Genomic DNA, 19,283 nt, shown 5'->3' with positions numbered 1-19,283 from the left:
GGGAAGACATGTATTTGTTGTCTCCTGAGATGTGCTGCTACCACTACTAGGCACTTTGTGAATACTCGCGGTGCCGTTGTCACTCCGAATGGAAGGACTTTGAACTGATAGTGTTGTCCTTCTAGTACAAACCTTAGATACTTTCTGTGAGCAGGATGTATGGGGATATGGAAGTAGGCGTCCTTTAGATCTAGTGTTGTAAGGAAATCGCCTTGTTGCAGCAGTGGAAGCACTTGTTGTAGAGTGGTCATATGAAAATGATCTGATTTTATGTAATGGTTGAGGGGCCTGAGGTCGAGAATGGGCCTTAGTGTCCCGTCCTTCTTGGGAATTAGAAAGTACAGCGAGTAAACCCGTTCCTTGTTCTTGTAAAGGAACTATTTGAATAGCGTCTTTTTGTAGAAGTGATAGAACTTCTTGTTGAAGCAGGGTTAGATGGTCTGTAGACATTGGACGCTGCCTGGGAGGTATGTTTGGAGGGGTTGCTGTAAGTTCTAGGCAGTAGCCATGTTGGATAATCTGTCTTACCCACTTGTCTGTTATAATAGAGTTCCAGACAGGCAGGAACTGTGTTAGTCAGCCCCCTACAGGAGTGGAATGCTGTGGGGGAGCGGAGGGAAGTCATTGTTTAGTGGCGGAAGAGGATCGATTGTTGTTGTTACGGCGACCACTTCCTTTGGTATTATTGCCTCTGTATCCTCCTCTATAATATCCCTTGTTAGAGGATGTTTGTGACTTGAAAGATGTGGTAGTGTCTGCTCCAGTTTGTTTGGAGCCTCCTCTGTAGAAGGAGCGACGAAAGGAGCCTCTAGCTGGTGTGGACTGTAAAGCACCCATAGACTTGGCAGTGTCCGTGTCTTTTTTTCATTTTTTCTAGTGTAGTGTCTACTTCTGGGCCAAATAATTGGTTCTGATTAAATGGCTGGTTTAAAATGGTGGTTTGAACTTCTTGTTTAAACCCTGAAATGCGTAACCACGCATGTCTTCTAAGTATGACACTGGTATTTACAGCTCTAGATGATGTGTCTGCGACATCTATTGCGCATTTTATTGAGGCATTGGATATTAACTTGCCTTCTTGTATGAGGTCAGTAGTTTGATCTTTATACTGATCTGGTAGGTGCTCAAGTAGTTTCTTTAATTGATCATAATGAGCCCTATCGTAACGAGAGAGGAGGGCTTGTGTATTTGCTATGCGCCATATGTTTGAAGCCTGTGCAGCTATTCTTTTACCTGACACATCAATTACTTTGGATTCCTTGTCAGGTGGGGGTGCTCCGTCAGAAGTTTGAGAATTAGCCCTCTTCCTAGCATTGGACACAACTAATGAGTCTAGTGGTAGGTGTCCTTTAATATAGACTGGATCTGTGGGTGCGTGTCTATATTTTTTCTCAATTCTGGGGTCCAATATTCTAGTGCGTACAGGGTCTTTAAATACCTCTGGAGCATGTTTGATTACCCCTTTAATCATAGAAAGAATTACAGCAGACCGCTGAGACTGCTCAAAGGTATCTAAGAGAAAATCTTCCTCAATGTCATCTGAATGCATGGAGACTCCATGGTATACAGCAGCTCTGTTTAACAGATGACCAAAACCAATGGTATCTTCTGGAGGGGAAGGTTTTGATCGGTATGATTGTGGCTCAGGAATGTCAGGCACGTTTTGGGTGTTTGTAAAGTCCCACATAGACACATTTTTAGTATTTGGAAAGTTCCACACACCCTCCTCTACAGGGTATGAACCAGGTTCTTCTATATCTTCCCCTCCACCCAAATCATATTCATCATCATTCTGCTGAGGCGAATGTGATGATAATGGAGAATGGACAGGAGAGATTTGAGGTGATATGTGAGGAGGAACAGGAGAAGAGGGAGGTATAGGAGAGGAAGGGTGCATAGGAGAGGTTGCACAGTCCTTTTTCTTGGCAGGAACCACAGGTGTGGGTGGTGTATCTGCTGGTCTCTTATTGAGAGACGTAGCGCCTACATGACCTTTGTTTGGGTCTATGTATATCTTCTTTTGTCGAGGATCTGGTCGAAAAAGTTCTTCCTCCTGTACAACCTTCTTGGGCATCCGGTGGAGGTTGTTTGGTTTCTTTAGCCTTGGTAGGAGTTATAACGTCCTGTGGCGTAGTTTTCGGTGCAGAAGGTGTCGTTTTCCGCTTTGTAGGCATGTTCTAGGATTTGGGCACCTCGGAATCAGGCTTTGTGGTTTTCGGCACCGAAGGTGTAGAGGTGGACGGCTTCGGAGCCGGTGCTTCTTTCGGTTTCGGTACCGGAACAGTGTTCGGTTTCGATGTCAGTACTATTTTTGTCTTCGGAGCCGAAGGGTGTTTTGGCTTCGGTGCCGAGGCATCTTTATTTTTCGGTGCCGATGGAAGAGGCTTGCTCGGTGTCGAGGCACTGGAAGGCGTAAATGTAAATGTAAAGGAATTTATATAGCGCAAATCACCAAGCGGTTTCTAAGCGCTTGCTTAGGGAACCCGTCCTGGTATTCCCCTGTGAGATAACCCCAGCAGGGAATCCGCAAGGTGAAAGCCAGGCATCCCACCGCGGGGGGCCGTTGTGGAGATTAAGCAAGCTATTGCCCAGAGTCGCAGAGTGTGAACCCATGAATCGAGTAGGCACCGGAGCGAGAATTGTCGAGTCCATGGACATTTTAGGACTCAAGACCCCGCCGAGCCGGGATTTGAACCCTGGTCTCGGGCTGACCTCTGCTTCCAGGTCTGCCTCCTCTAACCAGTGAGCCACACTTCTCCAAATAGTTAATTTCTTCGGAGCCGAGCTCGAAGGCGAGGCTTTCGAAGTAGGTGTTCGGTCTCGACTGTGCCCCTTGGGCGGAGTGCTGACCTTTGCCTTCTGTTTGGGCAGTGTATGTGGTGCAGGGGCAGTAGTATTCAGGAGCTGACCCGATGGAATGGAGTCATCGGAGTCGTCTACCTCTGATACAATCTGGAGATCAGGCGAGTCTTCTTCCGGAACGAGCCGAACCTCGTCGTCGAAGAGATCTTCCGGTGCTGGAGCTGATCTCTTCATTTCGTGTCAATGGGCCCTCCGATCCAGGATAGTTTTCTTCGATCGGAAGGATGCACAATCTGTGCAGTCGACTCGTCGTTTTCCGGCGATAGACAGAGGTTGCAGACCTCGTGGTGGTCGCTATGTGGAAACTTTGCTTGACATACCGGGCATCTTTTGAACAGAGTTCTTTCCATGTGGTGTAGGCCGCACGGCGTCGATAGGCCCAACAGCCCGCTTCGATGACCGGAATGGAAACGATGTCGTTGAAAAGTATTGTAGTCGATGTCGAAGGTAGTTTGTAGAAGTTTGAGGAAGTTCTGCGCTTCGAAAATGCAGAAAAGTCGTTTTCTAGCCAGAGCGGAGAAACTTTCATCCGAACCCAGTGGCGGAAAAAAACAATCTAAGGATGGAGCCGATGCCCATGCGCAGTATTGTCCAAGGGAGGAGTCACCTATCTCGGGACTAACAAAGACTTCTTCCAAGAAGACAACAGACTGCAATCATCCGAGCCCAACACCAGGTGGCGATCTAATGCTAAGTGTACAATCTGCAGCTCATATGCCTCGAAAGGGGGTTATATTAACCACTAGATCCCCCTATTGCTGGTTGATGCTTGATTTTGGAGGGCACCTGTCGTGCTCCTTGTCGCCACTCAGGGGTCCTCTTGGTCCCCTGTCTGCCAGTTCACTTTGTTCCCCCTACTGTTCCGGCCCCGTCGGGGTCCAGGGCGCGACCCTTTAGGAACAACATATTAACATGGAGGCGTTACATCGATTACATTTTGGTCATCTGGGAAGGTGACCTACATTCAGTTACACAATTTTTTGCACGCAGAATACATTTTTGAAATTCACAAGCTCTGTTTCACGTGACATGATGGTGTTTTTGGATTTTACCATTTACCCAGAGGGAGGCTTCTTAAAGACAACGACTCACTTTAAACCTACCTCTAGAAACTGTCTCCTAAGGTACGACAATTTCCACCCACGACACCTTCGTGATAATCTTCCGTATGGCCAGTTCCTCCGCCTAAGAGAGGAACTGTTCCAACGTGATTAATTACAAAACACAAGCAGTGGACCTCAAAAGTAAACTTCAAAACGGAAGTACCCCACACCTGTAATAGACAAGGCCATGAAAAGGGCTCGCAACAACAATAGAGGCTCTCTTGGAAGAGAAGGTACAGAAGGAACGAAACAAAAGGCCCATCTGTGTGACCACTTACAATTCCCACTCTAATGAAATTTCCAAGATCGTAAATAAACATTGGCAAACCCTTGTATGTGGCGATTTGGACTTTGAGAAAAAAAAAACCTCTTTGCCCACAAGCGAGTCAGAAATCTTAAGGACATTCTGGTCCATACCCAACCACGGACACACCAACCAGAACAACCTGGACTCCACGGCATACAGGGCCACCACCCTTGTGGCAACTGCAGCAGTTGCCACCTAACGGAAAAGTTGTGTTACAAAGAAACAAGGGAACCCAAAAGGTATAGTATAGGGACCTTGGGCAGTATCATATTCTAGAGAACAATGGTCCCTATTTTTGGAGCAGAAATCACAATCATACAATAATCATACTCTAAATAGCTAGTATGTCTTTTGTCCAGCAGGACAAGAATTTATTTTTCAAATAAGGGTGAAAATAAGGAGGTGTTTCAAACACTACATGACAAGTGGGCACAGCCGTGACCCACAGAACATTGAGACACAACAACGAAGCGTGTGCAGCTGGACAGGCCATTCAATCAATCAATCAATCAATCATGACATTTGTATAGCGCGCTACTCACCCGGAAGGGTCTCAAGGCGCTGGGGGAGAGGGGTACTTACTGCTCGAACAGCCAGGTCTTGAGTTGTTTCCTGAAGGAGAGATGGTCCTGGGTCAGCCGAAGGTGGATGGGGAGGGAGTTCCAAGTCTTGGCTGCCAGGTAGGAGAAGGATCTTCCTCCGGCGGTGGCTCTGCGGATGCGTGGTACGGCGGCAAGGGCGAGGCTGGTCGATCGTAGCTGGCGGGTGGGCGTGTAGAAGGTCAGGCGGTCGTTGAGGTACTTGGGGCCCAGGTCGCGGAGAGCCTTGTGTGCGTGGGTGAGGAGCCTGAACGTGATCCTCTTGCTGACGGGGAGCCAATGCAGGACTCTCAGGTGGCCGGAGATGTGGCTGTGTCGGGGGATGTCCAGGATGAGTCGTGCGGAGGCGTTCTGGATGCGTTGGGGTCTTTTCTGAAGTTTGGCTGTGGTTCCGGCGTAGAGGGTGTTCCCGTAGTCCAGTCGGCTGGTGACGAGTGACTGGGTGACGGTCTTCCTGGTCTCGGTGGTGATCCATCGGAAGATCTTACGGAGCATACGCAGGGTGTTGAAGCACGATGAGAAGACGGCGTTGACCATTGTGCTCCTGCCTTAAAAACTCGTGCGATTCCGCACTTGCTTTGGACCCGATCATTTCTCCACACGAGCGGGATTTCCAAACCCCTACGGTCCCATTGCTGACCCCTTTACTAAATGTGAGCAACCGCGCCCGTAATTGCATTACCCGCAAATCTTGGTGCCCGCTCTCATGCGTGCTTGCAATATTACTACAGTAATGCATTAAAGGCACTGTGTAATTGTATTAATTAAGACAACAATGATTGATCTAAATGTCCTGAGGATGATACCTAGTATCTAGTGCTGGCATCGAAACGTCGTCGACACCCATACGCCATATGCAATATAACTAAGCAATATTGTAATGTGCAATGGTGTATAAAGTAATGATTCAAGTCTGTACAATTCTAAAAACACAAGTGTAGAGACATATTTCACCTTGCCCCTTGGCCATTCTGTGTTCGTTGTTGTGTCTCAATATTCTGTGGGTCACAGCTGTGCCCACTTGTCATCTAGTGTTTGAAACACCTCCGTATTTTCACCCTTATTTGAAAAATAAATTCTTGTCCGGCTGGACAAAAGACATACTAGCTATTTAGAGTATGATTATTGTATGATTGTGATTTCTGCTCCAAAAATAGGGACCATTGTTCTCTAGTACCTAACGGAAAAGAGCAGACATCTGACTTTTAGGAATGGTAACACATGGGAACAAAGAAAAGTTACAAATTGTAACAGTAAACATGTCATATATATGATTACATGCCCATGTGGGCTTGAGTACATCAGGATGACAACGAGACCAGCAAAAACCAGAATCAGCGAGCATAAGACCAATGTAAGGTGCAAAAAAAGCACGACCAAAATGCACTCTGTGAATAACCTCAACTGGACCATAATTGAACAACTGCCCTCAGAAAAAGGCCTTTTTAAGAAAGAACAACGCTGGGTGTTCCGTCTGGGCACCCACGTTATTGGGCTCAACGATGACATTCCGTGGGACCAGCTGAACTAGCCGTTTTATTAACAGTTTAAACCCCCAGTATTACGATATATAACAATGTGAGATACACTCGCCTCGTATGCCCAGGTTTGGAACACCCGTTTGTCTCTTAGGGTGGCAATAATATCCCTTCATCAAGACCACACAATCTGACCCATTCTTCTGTGGCTCTTGTATAACTCATCTCTTTTTTAATAGCGTAGCCATAGCTTTCAGTACACCTATGTAGGTAATATTTGCCAGTAATCACCACCCCATGTTCAACTGTTGTGTATATACATTCTGTTATTGTCCAGGTATAGCCGTTTTTACGGCCAGTTAGCCGTATGTCATCCCAAATAATGACCTTGTACATACACGGCCTATTTTCCCTCCTTTTGCACATGTGCGCCACGTCTGTTTGTCATCCTGGTGGGGAAATTGTCAGTGTAGGCAAATATCCCAATGAGAGGAGCTGGCAGGCCAGGGAATCATTTCGGCAGTTAACCGTGGCGCTTCAGCCCACTACGCGCATGCGCGACAACAGTCCGCTACTGTTTCTCGTATCGCAGAGTCGCATGAGCGGTTCCTGCAATTGCGCAGTTGCCGTTTAGTAACACTACTAGTTTGGGCAAGTACGATGACGATGAAGACCGGAATTACCTTACATGGCCCGTATGTTTTTCCCGGTTTTCACCAATTAACTAATTAACTAAGATTGATGGGTGTATTTAAGGCTCAATCACCAGACTGATTTGCATATGGCCATGTCTGAACTGGGGTGGCACAGTGGGCTAAAGAACGGTGATGGATTAAACCCAGATCTGTTGATGGGTGTAAGTGTTTGATTGGTTCAGATGCTCCGTCCATCACCGGCCCCTTTTGTTCCGCTTTGTTCGACATAAGTTGGCAGGGTATGCTCAGACGTGAGTCCCTTGCTCACTTTGCCACTGGATTCAAGCAAGCCGGGCTGAAGACAGCTGAAATGCCAGAAACCGGTCCTCGGAAGCTTGTTTCCGGTCCAGGGAAGGCATGGCTTGGCAGTTCGGGCTGGACTGTTCCCATGAGGCACAGGGTCAGACTGATTTGCATATGGCCATGTCTGAACTGGGGTGGCACAGTGGGCTAAAGAACGGTGATGGATTAAACCCAGATCTGTTGACTGTGTGTAAGTGTTTGATTGGTTCAGATGCTCCGTCCATCACCATCCCCTTTTGTACCGCTTTGTTCGCCATAAGTTGGCAGGGTATGCTCAGACGTGAGTCCCTTGCTCACTTTGCCACTGGATTCAAGCAAGCCGGGCTGAAGACGGCTGAAATGCCAGAAACCGGTCCTCGGAAGCTTGTTTCCGGTCCAGGGAAGGCATGGCTTGGCAGTTCGGGCTGGACTGTTCCCATGAGGCACAGGGTCAGACTGATTTGCATATGGCCATGTCTGAACTGGGGTGGCAGATTGGGCTAAAGAACGGTGATGGAATAAACCCAGATCTGTTGACTGGGTGTGAGTGTTTGATTGGTTCAGATGCTCCATCCATCACCACCCCCTTTTGTACCGAAATTGTCAGTGTAGGCAAATATCCCAATGAGAGGAGCTGGCAGGCCAGGGAATCATTTCGGCAGTTAACCGTGGCGCTTCAGCCCACTACGCGCATGCGCGATAAAAGTCCGCTACTGTTTCTCGTATCGCACAGTCGCATGAGCGGTTCCTGCAATTGCGCAGTTGCCGTTTAGTAACACTTCTAGTTTGGGCAAGAACGATGACGATGAAGACCGGAATTACCTTATATGGCCCGTATGTTTTTCCCGGTTTCCACCAATTAACTAAGATTGATGGGTGTATTTAAGGCTCAATCACCGGGCTACAGTCACTATCGACGGAGCCGCAGTTGGGGGCAGTCATGCGCCGGGATTCTCCTGCCGTAGCGAGTATGGCATAGCCGAGACAGATTACAGGGACACTTTTTTCCATCAAGTGAGTAAACACGAGGCCATGCCTGTGATTCTGAATATTCTACCTACCTTTTTCCAGGGTGCTATTAAGCACTACGACCCCACCGTCCTGGAGGCTCATGATGCTAACCATTATTTTGGCAGCGAATGTTCACTAAAATTGATTTTCTTGACATTTAACCCCATTTTTTGACATATCTAGATCCCTGTCCATAACATCATCTGAACAGGATATCCTAATAGAGCGTGTACTTTATGTTACATGTATGTGTGTCTTGTGTTCCTCTTTTTTCTTTACAGGGCACCTCACAATAATAGGATGACAAATTCTGTCTAGATGTTACTGCCCTCACTTTCTCTAGGTCACTGAACCAGCATGTTTGGATATTTTGAAAACTGTAATACCATATGCTTCTTTTTGTGTTCTTTTATTCCCATATTTTCAGGTACTCAGTGCAGATATCGATGAATACATAAGTAGGCACATAGTAGCCACTTTTACAGCTAAGAATAAACAGAATTGTATTTTATAGGTACGCCAACTAACACAGCGACGTGAATAACTTGGGGATCTGGGCACCCCATCCTGAAGAAGAAGCCCAGCTTCGAAACATGTCAACGCACACATGAGGTGTTGTACATTAACATACAAAATACCTCAAAACCACCCTTTTAACAGTACCAGCACGGAGGCCCATTAAAATTATTAGACCTCATGTGCCAGGTACCTTTTAAAAATCACTTTTGGAACCCACCACTTACTTAACATACGAACCCCACATGCACCACACATAGCCAAAATTTAAAGAGCTCCCACGTAGCCGTCGGTTAGTAGCACGCCGCATCCCGTAGAGGGGTGCGAAGACCCCAATGATGAAGCATGACACCAAGGGACCTTTTGGTGTGTGAGGGGTATTTAAGGAACACTGTGTGCTCCCCACTATTTAAGGGACCACTCTAATAACATCTTTAGGTGGGTTCTTTTTGTTTGAGTAAATCTGTTCAGGGGGAACGAATCCACTTCATCTCTCCTCTCCCTTGTTGTTATATTAATACTAGAGGTTATCCATCACCTCAGCAGTGTCCGTGTCCTTTTTTCTTAACAGACTGAGGACAGAGGAATTGCTTGCCATTAAATGGCATGTCGGAGAGAGCTGCTGCACTTCAAGTCGGAAATCCTAAGCAAAGCCTGGCGCTGAAGCAGGATGCTGGTGTTAACTTGCTTTGAAGCAGGTTCCACCACATCCAGGGCACTACAAATGTTAGCAGTAGAGACAAAAGTTAATCTTCTGGAGTATTTTAAATATTCTCTTATGCTAGGTATGTGGAAGGTACTTGAGTAAAACTTGCATCTCATCCCCCTGATTTCTGTTGTATCTGGTCTACCTTGTGCATAGCTATCAGTTATAGCTTTCAAACAATGCAACAGACGACAAAACAACACTCCTAAGGAAACACACTTGCCTACTGCATCATTTTTTTTCTCACCTTGTATGGTGGAGGTATCTCTCTCATGACTGACAAGAGAGTTTATGCAGTGTGCACCACCAAGGAGTACAGCTGAACAAGGGCCACAAATGAAAGGGGCATTCGGTGGAGCTGGCTCAAACATTTTCTCCTCTTTTGAAGTAACCACTCTGACTTTGGTGGGGGTCCTTTAAGGTTTCTATGGCGCACTTCAACATAGTCACTTAAAAAGTATTTCCATTGCCTGCGGCGCAGTCGCCAGCGGTTCGTGAGATTAGACATCTCCCCCGGGGCATCTCTGATCATACCCCGCTCTGGCTTTGTTTTGAGGTGGGGGTGGAGGCGGCAGGCTGGGTGGCTCCTATTAACCCTTGGTACCTCACCTCCCCCGAGACCCGCAATCTCTTGATTAAGTCTTTGGACAATTATTTTTTGGACAATGAGGGGTCCGTCTCCTCTGCGGTATCCCTGTGGGAGGCCTTTAAGACAGTGATTCGCGGGCAGGCCCTTTCCCTTATTGCTGAATCCAAAAAGGCGAGGAATCGGGAGGTGGTGGTTCTTGAGAGGGAGATTGCTGACATTGAGGCTGACCTGGAATCGGATGTTACGTCTGGTAAACTCCACGCCCTGGGTCTGAAACAATTTGCCTACAGGTCTTTGGTCACAGATGCAGCTAAACTGATGTTTCGGGAGCAACAGGGTCGTTTGTATGATGTGGGGGACAAAGCGGGTAAATTATTGGCATGGTTGGATAAGAAGGAGAGGGCGAATCGTGTGGTGCCTGTGATTCAGACTTCGAATGGTGTGAGAGTGACAGACCCGGTTGGAATAGTTGAATGTTTTGCGGATTATTTTCGTGTGGTTTATACCCCTGTGTCTGAACGGGATGTCGATGACTCTCGCCTTTTGTTGCGTGATATAGCTCTGCCCAGTGTTTCCGATTTAGACCGAGTCTCTTTGGACTCCCCTTTCACTACGGACGAGATAGCGACGGCTATCCGCTCACTCCGTTCGGGCAAAGCTTTGGGCCCGAATGGATTGCCAATTGAATTGTACAAGCTACGTCCTGATAAGGTGGCGCCTCATCTTCGTACCATGTTTTTGGAATCCCGGGAGCGGGGTATTCTGCCATATGATCAGCGTCTGGCTACGGTAGTTGGTATTCCCAAAGAAGGTAAACCTCCGGACCTTTGTTCGTCTTACAGGCCCATTTCCCTGTTGAATGTTGAACCCAAGGTCCTGGCTAAGCTCCTGGCGACCCGCCTCTTGACGGTCATTAGTGGCTTGGTTCATCCGGATCAGTCTGGATTTATCCCGCATCGCAACACGGCTCTTAACCTACGTCGTCTCCACGGAGCTGTTGCGAGGGCGGGGCTTCTGACGGAGCCGGCCATTTTGGCTTCGCTGGATGCCTCGATGGCCTTTGACACGGTGGAGTGGCCCTATCTTTGGGCAACTCTTGAGAAATTCGGTTTTGGCCCTGAGTTTATTGGTTGGGTGCAGTTGTTATACACCGAACCCTTGGCACAGGTGGTGGTAAACGGTCGGGTCTCTGTCCCCTTCTGTCTTGGTAGGGGGACCCGTCAGGGGTGCCCCCTGTTTCCGTTGCTTTTCGCGCTTGCTCTGGAACCGTTGGCTGCGTGGCTTCGCTGGGAACCTTCACTCAAAGGGATCCGTTGGTCACCGGATTTTGAGGACCGTGTATCGCTTTACGCGGATGACATTCTTCTGTATCTTACTTCCCTGCGTAAATCTTTAAATGTCTTATTTGACGTTCTTACTTCGTTTGGCGCTAACTCGGGTCTGGTTATTAATTGGGCTAAGTCCTGTGTATATGTTCTCTCTGGTGTTTTGCCCCCATTACCGGACAGGTTTCCTATCCAGGTTGTCCACTCTGGCTTCAAGTATTTGGGGATCTTTATTACGCTGGACTCCTCACTCCGGTTCGAGCGTAACCTCCTCCCCCCGCTTCTTAGACTGCGACTGGATGTGGCCCGTTGGCGTAAGCTACCCCTGTCTCCTCTGGGCCGGGCTGCCCTTTTTAAAATGATGTCTTTGCCGCGATTCCTATACGCGCTTCAAAATTCTTATGACGACATTCCCGCTACATATTTCCGGGAGATCGAGAGTCTTCAAAGGCATCTGATCTGGGACGGACGTCCACGTATCGCCCTTGCGAAACTTACCATCCCTTGGTATGACGGGGGCATGGCGCTCCCCGATATCAAGAGATATTATTGGGCTGCCCAGTTGTCTGCCATTAACCACGTAATGTATTCCCCGGGTCGAGATCCGGCCTTTGAGATGGATAGACTCCAGCTGCCGGGAGGGAATTTTAATAGAGCGCTTTATTCCAGATCGGCAGGGCGCCTTCTTGCGGGCCCGTCCAGGATCGCAGTCAATGTGTGGCGCGCCGCGAATGTGAGTTTGGGATGGGAGAATCGATTGACAATGGCGACCCCGCTTTTTGCTTCCGAACGTTTGGGGTGTCTCTGGTCTACTAAGGGCTTTGACCGCTGGGATATGATTGGGATATGTAACGTGGGTGATGTCTGTGTGAAGGGTAGAGTGAAGTCTTTCCAGGCCCTTAAGGCAGAATATGACTTGAGTGATAGGGAGTTTTTTCGGTATTTGCAGGTCCGGCATGCCCTGGCCTCAGTTCTGACTCCTGATGAGACCCTGCCCGAGTCCTCCCCCCTTGAGGATCGTATACTGGATGGACACTTGCCCGATAGCACTATCTCCCTTATTTACAAGAAACTGATTCATAATCGCGCTGACTTATTGTTCCGACTTAGGGAGGTTTGGGTCGGTGACGGATTGGACTTGGATGACGAGGATTGGCAGTCGGCACTCTCTTCTCCGAAAGAGGTCGCCATCCCCGTTCGTCTCCGTTTGGTCCAACTTAAGATCCTCCACCGGGTGTATGTGACTGGTCCGCGTTTGGTTGTGATGGGTTTTTCCCCGGATGGCTTATGCAAGCGTGGTTGTGGGATGAGTGCTAAGTTTCTGCATATTCTTTGGGAATGCCCGGTGGTAGCAGCCTACTGGATTGATGTGCTTGCGGTGATGACTGTCGTTACTGGTATTACCCTGCGGCCCGACGATGCCTGTTGAATGTGTGGGAACCCACCGACTATTCTGTGGCCCAGACCAGATGGGCGACCTTGGGATACATGGTCGCAAAGCGGGACATTGCACAACTCTGGGGCGCATCCAGACCTCCCGCAGTTTCGGTGTGGGAGGATAATATGGACTGGTCCATGTTCCGAGAGAAGACTGTCTATGTGGCATGGGGCAGACCCAGGGCGTGGTTGAAGATCTGGGGTCAGTGGAATGCTTATCGTGGAGATATTTGTACCCCTCCCTTGGTTGACACTCCCGATGTTACCCTGTCTCCCTAGGCTGACATTCCCGAATAATTTTTCATATTGTTTTAGGATTTTCCTGCCCTCCCCGCTGCCCCCCCCCCCGGCCATGCCGGGTTTCATTGATCTGTTTTTTGTCTTCCTGATTAGTTGCTTTCCCCTCCGCCTTCTGGGCTGACTTGATTACTGTGCACTCGCCTTGTTTAGTGTTTCTTGTTTTTATGATTAGTATAAAATTGTTCTGCCCTGTCCTATGCTTTGAGCGATAATCGGTATATGTTCTGAGCCTAGCCACGGGAATGATCGTTTGCTATTTATGTTGTGCGTTGCAATTAGCGGCCAGCCCGTGTGGTTGTAGGCCCATCTTTGTAACTCTTATTTTATTGCTCAATAAAAGTCTTTAACCAAAAAAAAAAAAAAAAAGTATTTCCATGAGGAAATCATCTTCCTTCTCCACATTCCTGGGGACCTTATAATGTGCCACTGCTCTACATTCACAGGGTAGTAAGTGGTCAGGTCAACTCATTATGGGGATAAGGGTCCAAGGACAGGACATCTAGAGGATCTGTCCTGTAGTTGTGGCAAACGAGCTCCAGTTCAAACAGGGGAGCATGGGTTTTGATACAATGGCAATTGGTCAGACAACTGATCATTAATCTCACAATACAAGTCACAATGCAAATCATATAATGTGATCTGTGGTTGAGAAGGAAGCATGGCTGCGGTATCCTTTCTCAATCTAAGGATGGGTTTAGCCCTCAATTTCTCTGTAGAGGCTTCCTTAAATGTAAGCTTCCATTACTTGTGCAGAACGTGACTTGATGAATGGAGGCCATCCAAGAATCTGACCACTGTACGGGTTGTCAGTGGTGCTCTGGGGAGTATCAGGCTCTTCACTCTTCATTAATAGGAGCAGGAGTTGAGAGCATCAAAGTTTTGTTTGCCTTGGAAGTTGACCTCCGTGCTGAAGGAAACAACACCCTCTCCAATTTGATGCTCTGGCCTCCTACCCAAGAGACTTCTGGCATCAAAACGTCCTTTCAACAAAGAGCAGTTTCAACACTAGCGAGTGATGCCTCCTTACAAGGCGTTTCTAAGTGTCGGTCCTCATACAAAGCATGGCACACTCTGTGCTATTCCTTGTTATTAAACGGAGGATCAATTTGAAGTCGAAACCTAGAGGGATTATCCTCAATACGAACAGGTGTTATGTCTAATCAATTCCTTTGGTGGTTTGCTGGAGTCTCAATTTCTATAATTGAAACCAACCCTAGGCATAGTCTTTATACCGAGTGCAGGCTTCATGAAGGGCTCCCAGTGCAGCATCTCTGAGTAATGCCCCGGCCTCCAATCCCATCAGTGCCAAAGAGATTCTCATTTATAAAGGCATTACAAGCCTAACACATGCTTTTGTCATGGTTCTTCAAAACTGATGTTTGTATAACCTTAGAAATGTATTATTGTACCAGGACAGCATTTAAAAGGAATATATGCTATACAAGCCCCAGAGATTTTTCAGATAAATCAGTACTAAAGGGGCCGACTGTTGTATGGTGAACACAATGTTTTCACCAATGATGCCCCAATTATCCAGCTTCAGAAGATAGGAATTTGGTACACAGGAGAATGGAATGCCTAAAAACTAATCCGAGCCAGATGACGGAAAAAATGTAAGGTGGATTCTGTGTCCTGGTAGATTGTTTCAGGAGTAGGTATCACAATTCACTTTGAAACCAAAAGAGCTTCTCCTAAAAAAACAAGTGTTACTGTTCCAAGCCAAACACCAGATAACAGAAATGTGCAGACATGTGATATACAGCTACTCACGCTGCAAAATCTGTTACAAAATTCAGTGGTTTTTTTTGGCTTTTAACATTTCAGAAATTTAGAACACCCTCTATCTACTGACAATTCTTCAAAAGGTCATGATTGCCAGTCTTTCAACTCGTCCTAGATTGATTAATGTAATATTATTAAAAGTGTTTTTATTAATTAGAAAAATAATGACTAATTCAGATAAGCTTAAATTATCACGACTAGGCTTCAGCCTGCTTGCATTGACATCTGTAAATATTTGCAGAACAAAATGTGCTCATTTTATGTGAGTGAGCTGTTCCACGTATATGTGTTTGACTGCGTGTTTTTACATTTGAGAGAATCAGCTAATCGAAGTCTAATACATGGTCCTTGTATTAAAACATTGTATTCATTTGTGTTCCTCTCAAGAAAACGATGTCCAGGATAACGATGTCCAGGATGTTCCTGGCTTTCTAACTTACAAAGTCCTTTGCTCATGCTTTTTTTAGGGACCACTCCTTATTTGAACTGTCTATTGTATTTCTGTATTACATAAACGTTATGTCAATTTCTTAATTTTTAAGCACACTTCATTCATTAATATGCAGAAGTAGGTATTCCTAGTTGCATCTCATTAAATATCTCTTATGCATTAGAATATTAACATTGCTCGTTCAACCCTCTTATTTCACATCTCACCGATGAATGTGCATTGGTCTTCTGTCTAAAATCCTATAAAAGATTGTTTTGGAATATGTTCCAGACTTTCTTTGACTTCCTTGACTTGCCTTGCCTTTCCCTAACTATGCAGACTCTACGATAGTCTGTCATTATACTTCGTTTTTCTGGCTTTCCTCTTGCTAAACTATATACTTAGTTCTGGCTGTTGGCTTACTTTGAAAGTAGATATTATGCTAATCCTCTTACATTATTTATTTTGATTTACTACTAAAGCATTGATTGCTATTGATTAACCACGTTTTCGCCTTCTGCAATAATTTTATTTTCAAATAAAAATATATACGGTTCAACTCTGTCTTGTGTAAGTTTATTTGACTGCCTTGGACACAGTCTTATGAAGCCTCGAATAGTCCTGAATCTACGCATAGACCCTTTCAATTATTTTAGTTCGAGCATCAACACTATACTGTGGCTTTAATATTGCCTCATTGTGTAAGATGTAGTTATCCCAAATGATACAGCTAAAACTATTGAGAGTAAAAAACACAGGACCACATTTACACTGTATTTGCCTCACTATAGTAGTTCGCTATCAAGGAAGGCATGACTTTGAAGGCACTTTTCTTAATGCAAAAATCTTAATCTAGCCAGAAAATGTATCCTCCATTTACACAGTTCATTCTTCAAGCTGCTGACAGAAACTGAGGTCCTCATATCAACAGCAGGTGACAATATCTAGATTCAAACAGATACACATAGAGAGAATAGCCTTTTCTGTAACAGCAATCACACTGTGAAGCGTGGTATCCCTATCATTATGGGACAAATAATCTGGAATTGAGAAAGGGGTAACAGACTTGACTTTATGTGGACTAATGGCAACATTGACACACACACTCTGTACTGCTTTTGGCACCAACCCGACAATCTTCCAAGAAAAAAGGCTGTGCCTTTTAAAAACCCCAACAAATGCAACCCGGGCTATTGATATCTATGAAGTGCCCTATTAAGGAGATATAAGAAGTAGATATTTTTTCTAGACTCAATCAACTTCTCATCCAACATGACACCATCAAGAATGACTGACTGCTGTTAGCCCTCCGACCCTTTAGAAGTGGTGTAGGGAGATGGACTATTGTGCAGGGCAAAGACAGTGATTTATAAATGGAGGCTTGCAAACACAAGCACGTGACGGTATGGGGTCCTTGGACCTCCAGAGACCTGAACTAACCATTAAGTCATTGTTTTGGTTTATTTTTGCTCTACGTGTTTCGGACATACATTGGATAGAAATAGTTCCTGCTGTGTTTGAAACCACTATTTTGACGTATTGCTGTTTTTTACTTATTAAAACACATAAAATATGTATATAAAAAAAGAATGACTGACTGTACAGATCTAGTAAATGTTATTAGCTTGACTAACTTTCATATGCAATTCACAACCTGGAAGATGTTCCGATGATAGGTCGCAAAAAAACGATTGTTGAGTCATTCAGTTCAGAAAAATTGTAAACGAGGGCAAGAGCGAATAGGTGGGTAAAAAGTCAATGTTCTTATATATGAGACTCTTAGGTGTTACATTCAGACAGTAGCAAATAAACACTGTATGATAAACTCAAAATAGATGTCTTCTGATCACTCAATGACTTTGTCTATTATGATTTACACATTTCTGCTCGCTTCTCTCCTGACTCTTCCTCGTGTATTCCCAGTGTGTCTATTTCACTTGGTTTTACAGATTCACTCGAGAGGCACATAACTGTATCTTATCAGTCAAAATGTTTTATAACTGCATTTATGTGGTCGTCATACATACGTTTTATGTTATAGCCACTGGACGGAGTTGTAGGAAAGGCAGCAACAACATGTAGAATCGTACTGCCATCTTTATCTTGATGGTTTATCTTCTCTTTCATTTTCGGTTTATTGATTAGTAACCATTTCAGAAGGCTATTTTCTTCTATAGAGGAAAAACAAAAACATTGTCAAACTTTTTATTTAAGTTGTTCTTAGCGACTCTGAATAACGAATGACAATCAGCAAAGATAGTATGGATCAAAAATTAGCTAGCGTTCGCGCCAAGAATTTTCAATTCTATTAAGGACACGGAGGCGAGGATTATGCTTCTCTTTCTTATATTTGCCACTCACAGCAGCCAATGAAAAACGTTTTGTATGCAATAAAAACTACATTTCCCATGATGCTTGTACATACATCACATCCTGTATAGCCCCATAAGAGCTGCTGCATCCTGTGTCTCCTCCTCTTTCTTTGCTCGAACATATACAGTCCACACATTAATAAATCCAGTCCATTTTACGGAATAAGAGTCACAATAAACATCCTTCAACATGGAGAACGAACATTAAGAAATCCAGTCCTTTTCACGGATATGAATCTCAAGAAACATCCTTCAACATGGCGAACCATCGTCAACTGGATGAACCACGTCTTTTAAGCCAGAAGAACACCTGCTCCTTCTTCTGTACTCGAAGCTGAAAGGAATGAGACAGGAAAAACCCGTAACTTCTGCTGATACAGAATATCAAGTACATTCGGGTGGGTAATTATTACCAATACTGTAATAAACCGGGTGGGATAATCCTCGCCTCCGTGTCCTTAATAGAATTGAAAATTCTTGGCGCGAATGCTAGCTAATTTTTGATTCTATTACAGGACCGGAGGCTTCGGATTATGCTAGTTTAACGCTTAGTAACACAACTACAGTCTGAAATCTCCCACCAGTACATAATACAGTTTAAATAGAGTCTGAGAAACTCCATCAGAAAAGTTAAAACTTGCACAACAATGAGAATTATCCAAACAAGAATGATAAGTTTTGTACTTGAGCAAACTGCGTAGCACCATTGGTCTAACACCTATTCCGGCAACAGGCCCTCAATTATCGGCTGTAATAGCCTCGTACTCACATATAGAATGTCACTAAACATCAACCATCATATGAACATGTACTCTAAAAAACCTCATTTAGTAAATCCGAGAATCAACTTTGGAAGCCATGAGGTATGCCAAGACACCCATAAGGTGCATTATCTCGAATTTGTGTGACCAGGTTCTGGCCACATGTAGTCCAGACCTCGCTGACAGAGCAACTTCCTATAGCATATACTGTACCTGTAAAAAGCGGCCTTGCCTCGCCCTAGGAACACCTGAAGGTGGAATGCCGCTTAACACAGCCTGACACTATGTATTGTCCAGTCGACATACTATTATATGTATAGTAATAAAGGAAATCCGAGAAGTAGTCCGGATTGAAATATGTACGCCACCAAAGAGTTTGCAAGAAAAAAACCGACGCAAGTTCAGCAACTTGCCCCGAACCGAGAACGAGCCGCAGAAAAAACCGGCCAAAATGGACTCTATAAGGTGAACGTCATCGAAGTCCCCGTACAATATTTGGTAAAGAACCTACAAGTAGAGATATCAGCCCTCACAAAAACCGCCAAAGGCGCACAGAACTACGAAGCGACCCTCTATCGCCGAAACGTATGTCGGGAATGGAAGGACCCAGAAATACAAAATGACCGCCCCCAGGACGTTCGAAATACAAGGAAGGTAGTGGAGATACCAGAAACTTGATCGTAAACAAGGAAAGACTGAATACCTATCACCTAGGAAACTGCATTTAC

The 19,283-nt window shown here is 45.4% G+C and overlaps 1 protein-coding gene across 2 annotated transcripts in view; it reads right to left on the bottom strand.

The window, feature by feature from the left end:
- The window catches only part of TRANK1 (tetratricopeptide repeat and ankyrin repeat containing 1), a 1,265,441-nt gene that overhangs the window by 748,644 nt on the left and 497,514 nt on the right, over positions 1-19,283 (bottom strand). For both annotated transcript variants that reach the window (XM_078688288.1, XM_078688286.1), the window contains one exon: positions 17,450-17,593. In XM_078688288.1, the coding sequence (XP_078544414.1) occupies positions 17,450-17,593 (144 nt within the window). The remainder of the gene's footprint in view (positions 1-17,449; positions 17,594-19,283) is intronic.

This window comes from Lissotriton helveticus, chromosome 4_1 (assembly GCF_964261635.1).
Source record: "Lissotriton helveticus chromosome 4_1, aLisHel1.1, whole genome shotgun sequence".
NCBI classification, from domain to species: domain Eukaryota; kingdom Metazoa; phylum Chordata; class Amphibia; order Caudata; family Salamandridae; genus Lissotriton; species Lissotriton helveticus.
The sequence above is the reverse complement of the archived record's forward strand: the minus strand, read 5'-3'. Positions and strand labels throughout refer to the sequence as shown.